We start from the raw sequence: 4850 nt of genomic DNA on the forward strand, positions 1-4850 counted from the left end.
GCTCAAAAGAGAGGTCAATGACTTAGACGACTTCTATGAAAGAGCACAAAAGTACATTCGTGTCGAGGATGGCCATGAGAACTGTAGCGCACCAAAAAAAAATTATTTATTTAAATTTTGTGCTTTATTTTTATTTTTATTTAATTGTTAAGTGATGTGAATTATTTTATTTATTTGTTTAAACTAATTATTAGAACTGTTTGGTAGAATTTTTGTGAATTTAACTGTTTTTTTTTATCAAAAAGAAGAATATATTCCACCAAACAAATTACACCAGCTAGTTCACAGACCAAGCCACACTCACTACAGCTTATAACATCCTAACAAACTCAGAGAGACAACAATTCTTGTTCAGATCTTTTAGGCTCAACCGACCCTGCAATCTAACTTTAAGACACCACTTGATCATACTAACTAAGTAATGAGGAGTGTAGGAGAAATGAGAAAAAAAGCATAAATTCCTATTACACCAGATATTATAAACCGCAGCTGCCAAAGAAGCTACATAAATTCGATGCATCATATTTTTAGGCTTCCCTTCTAACCACTGCTTCCAATTGTCCCATTGATTTGGCCAAATACCAGGACTTAACCAATGCTTAAGCAGCTCCCAAACCTGTTTAGAGAAAACACAGTCAAAGAATAAGTGTTGATGGGATTCCTCAACACTATCACAAACCAGACAGATCTTAGAGCTAACATCAATTCGGCACCAAACCAGATTATTCCTAGTCAGTAAATGGCCAAGAACTAATTGCCAAAGAATAAAACGATGCTTGGGCACAGAAAGACTACACCACACTGCCTTAGCAAACCCAACAGAATACCTCTGAAGCATGCTACTATACAGGGACTTCAATTTCAGATTACCAAGAACAACCGCTGCCTCTAAATCCATTTCAGTAAAGGTCTCTCTCAAGTTACACAATTTACGCCAATACCAACTAACATCTGGTTTCAACTGATAAGACCAGAAAGAATTACCTTTTAGATAGACTCCATCAATCCATTTCACCCATAACAAGTCTTGTTTAGAAGACAAAGCCCAAAGATATTTAGCCAAAAGAACTTTATTCCAATTAAATCCCTCCTTAAAACCCAGGCCACCCAAAACTTTAGGAAGGCAAACCTAAGACCAAGAAGAACAATGGAACTTGTTGCGATTGTTTTTGGCTCCCCAAAGGAAGATACGACACAACCTGTCAATATCTTGAATGATACTATAGGGAAGCATAAAAATATTCATCCAATAATTGCGAATGCCAAGCAAAATAGAAAAAATCAGCTGAGTTCTCTCCGCAAAAGATAAATGTCTACTCGCCCAAACATGGAGCCTGGTCTGGATTTTCTTAATTATCTCACCACAATCAGCAACCAGCCATCTCGTGGGCCTTAGAGAAACCCCCAGATACTTCATAGGAAAATTCCCCTCTCCAAGAGCAACAAACTTAAGAATATCATTCTTAACCTCAGCTGCCACGCCCCCAAAGAATATTTGAGATTTACTCAAATTAGCAGCTAGACCAAAGCAATGGAAAAAGTTCAAAAATCGATCAAATAAAATCTGAACAGATCTAAAATTCCCCTTACAAAACAGAATCAAATCATCCGCAAAACACAAATTAACAAGTTGCAAATGCTTACACATGGGATGAAATCTAAACTCTCTTTGATGAGAAGCTTGCTTTAGAAGTCTTGTGAGATACTCCTTAACCAGTACAAAAATCAGAGGAGAGATAGGGTCTCCTTGTCTTAATCCTTTCCTCCCTTCAAAACTTCCTTGTAATCTCCCATTGAACATAAGAGTATAAGAAGTACCTGTCAAGCAAGTCATTATCCATTGAATAAACCTTCTAGGGAAACAAAAAGCTCTCAAGATATCCTCCATAAAGACCCAATCAATAGAATCATACGCCCTACTGAGATCAATTTTTAGCACACATCGGGGAGAAATATTCTTCCTAGTATAGCCATGGAGAATGTCTTGAAGAATTAAAATATTATGAGCAAGCTGTCTATTCTTTATAAAAGCTCCTTGATTTTGATGAATAATAACAGGGAGAACATTAGCCAATCGGAAACAAATCATCTTAGAAATACATTTATAGAGAGTGTTACAGTAGGCTATGGGTCTATAATAAGTGGCTTTAGTGGGAGAGTCAACCTTAGGAATAAGAGATAAGATAGTCCCATTCAACTCAGCAGGAATCACTCCACGCTCAAAGAACATTAAAATAGCCTCAGAAATGTCTTCCCTTATATCTTTCCAGAGGGCTTTATAAAAACCTGAGCCAAAACCATCTGGGCCAGGACTTTTGATGGAGTGGATACTGAATAAATCTCTCTTAACACCCTTCTTAGTAAATGGTTGTATCAGCATTAATTGTTGCTCCAAAGATAAAACCGACCCCAGCTAGAAACATCTCAGATCAACCCGACCAGTAGTATCACTATTCTTCCCCAGAAATCCTTTAAAATGATTGTAGAAATGAGCTATAACCTCTGAATAATTCTCAACAATCTGACCCTCATCATTTATAAAACTAGTGATACGATTCCTCATTCTCCTCTGTTTCAGACTACCATGGAAATAAGTTGTGTTCTCATCACCAAATCTAAGCCAATTAATTTTTCTTTTTTGCCTCAGGAAACTCTCATACAATTTAGACATTCTAACATACTCAGTTGCAGCCTTAATCTCTTCCTGCTGTAACAAACTCGAAGAGGAGATTGCTGCAACAAGAATTGGGTCAACTCATACTTCTGTTTAGCTGCTACATAATTTTGGACAACATCACCAACTTGCTTCTTGTTGAACTAAGTTAAGACAAGTTTAAGTCTCCTTAATTTCTGAATGATCTGCTGCAAACCATAACCACCAGTTGGTTTAGACCATATATTCAAGACAGTACTCCGAAAGTCCTTATGAGTAGCCCACATATTGTAGTATCTGAATGGCCTAATCCCTGAATCCTGAAATTGAACTGTTTTGATGAGACAATAACAATGATCAGATATTGTATCCCAGTTAATCCGAGCCTCTGAATTCGGAAAGATATCAAGCCACATTTCATTAATAAGAACTCTGTCCAACTTAGAGAAGATTCTTGAACCTTCTTTTTGTTTGTTAGACCAAGTAAAGAAAGAGCCACTAGACCTTAATTCATTCAACATTGTTTTAGCCCTCCATTGTCGACTATCTTCTACTTCCAAGGCAGTTACCATTCTACCTCCAATACGATCATCAAATTCAAAAACTGCATTGAAGTCCCCAACAACCAACCAAGGCCTAATATTAACCTGAGGCAAGTGTAATTGATCCGAGAGATTTTTCCTCTCCTCCACTGATTTTCTACCATACACAAAAGACAGATAAGATGTTTGATTAACACCCTTGATCTTCACTTCACAATTGATTAGTTGGTCCATCTCCTGAGTAATAGTAACTTGAACTATATCTTGTTTCCAAACCAACAAAATTCTACCTTCCACTGCCCGACTGCTGTACCAATTCCAACCCAAGAAAATATCCTTCATCATTTCCTCAACCTTATTACTATTTAGTTTAGTTTCAAGAAATGAGCCTAAACAAATTTTATTAATAGTGCAGAAGTCTAATAAGGACTTTTGCTTATTCCTACTATTTAAACCCCTAATGTTCCAACACAATACATTACATCCCTTCATTAGATTGCTGGTTCTCTTGTAATTTCTTCTTTGAAACCTCTTCTTGATTCTCCTGCAGAATATTATACTTATTTTCTCTCAATGCTAGATCATCTGGTACATTTTTCCTTGAACCTCCTACTTTTTTAGGAGTAGACTAAGGTTTCTCATTCCCTGTCATAGAACAACTTGCCTCTTTTACTGCTGCAGCTGATGCTGTCATACCAGACTTCGGGTCACCCTTAACAGCCAACTGTGCTCCCTTACTAGTTTTCTGAGCATCCTTATCAGAAATCAATTGGTTAGAATCCTTTGATTTGTTCTCAAGCCCTGACTCGCACAGATCAGTGTCTCCCCTAGAATCCCCTTTATCTGAACTTGTAACCTGCTGTTTTGGCTTCCAAACTACCTCCTTAGCATGTTTACAACTTGATACAGTATGGCCTAAACTCTTGCAACAAGTGCATCGTGTGGGAAGCCATTCAAATTCTATTGCCTGCTCCATCAATTAACCTCGTTCATTGATAAAATTAATAGAATGAGGTAGCCTATCAGTAATCTCAACATCCACAAGAACTCTAGCAAATTTCACCATTGATTTATCGTTAGTAACTTTATCCATCATCATAGGCTTAGCTATTGTGCTAACAAGAGCACTCAGACTTTTTAGACCCCAATATTGAAGACTCAAGTCTGGCAATCGAATCCAAACCGGAACTGATTTCACCAACCTCATCTTATCTAAATCTGTTGACCACGGCCTCAACAAAACCGGTTTCCTGTCAAAGTGAACCACTCATGCTTCTAGTACCATATCCCTAGTAGCTTCATCCCTAAATTTTACAAGAGTATGACCCACATTCATACGAGCAATTCTCTCTATATCAAGCTTTCCCCATATACGATTAATGAATCCTTCAAAAATAGCTAAAGGAGGATTAGCACCTCAGACTACACATACCAGTGTTGATTGCCAGAAGGATGCCTCCACTTCAGTCTCCTCTTTATCGACTTAAGCTATCAATTTCCCGTCACGGACCAGAGGCTCCTCAAATTTGAGCCGAGCACCACCATTAGCTACAAAAGACTCCTGAAATTTAGACCACTTTTCTTTTGCCAATTCCTAAAAAGCTTTCTCCTCAGTTTTAATCGCCCATGACCTGGTACCAGTTACATTCCCAGAA

General features: G+C 37.7%; 1 protein-coding gene across 1 annotated transcript; it reads right to left on the reverse strand.

Moving 5' to 3' along the window:
- Positions 1–329: 329 nt before the first annotated feature.
- Positions 330–4171, reverse strand: LOC133799749 (uncharacterized). The gene is made up of 8 exons (XM_062237749.1): positions 3860–4171; positions 3678–3739; positions 2871–3556; positions 2501–2733; positions 1403–2413; positions 680–1129; positions 485–616; positions 330–383 (listed from the first exon to the last, which is right to left on the reverse strand). Exons 1-8 carry the CDS (start codon positions 4169–4171, stop codon positions 330–332), a joined length of 2940 nt encoding a protein of 979 aa, XP_062093733.1.
- Positions 4172–4850: the final 679 nt, after the last annotated feature.

Source organism: Humulus lupulus, chromosome 9 (genome assembly GCF_963169125.1).
Source record: "Humulus lupulus chromosome 9, drHumLupu1.1, whole genome shotgun sequence".
NCBI lineage: Eukaryota > Viridiplantae > Streptophyta > Magnoliopsida > Rosales > Cannabaceae > Humulus > Humulus lupulus.

Bases quoted from the DNA above. Each gene is read 5' to 3' on its own strand.
- LOC133799749 (XM_062237749.1), bottom strand. From the start codon at position 4,171: ATGGAGCAGGCAATAGAATTTGAATGGCTTCCCACACGATGCACTTGT. The intron at 2,414-2,500 runs GTTATAGCTCAT...AGATGTTTCTAG, and splicing joins TTGTTGAGAATTATTCAGAG to CTGGGGTCGGTTTTATCTTT. The intron at 384-484 runs GTTTATAATATC...TCTTAAAGTTAG, and splicing joins TAGCTTCTTTGGCAGCTGCG to ATTGCAGGGTCGGTTGAGCC.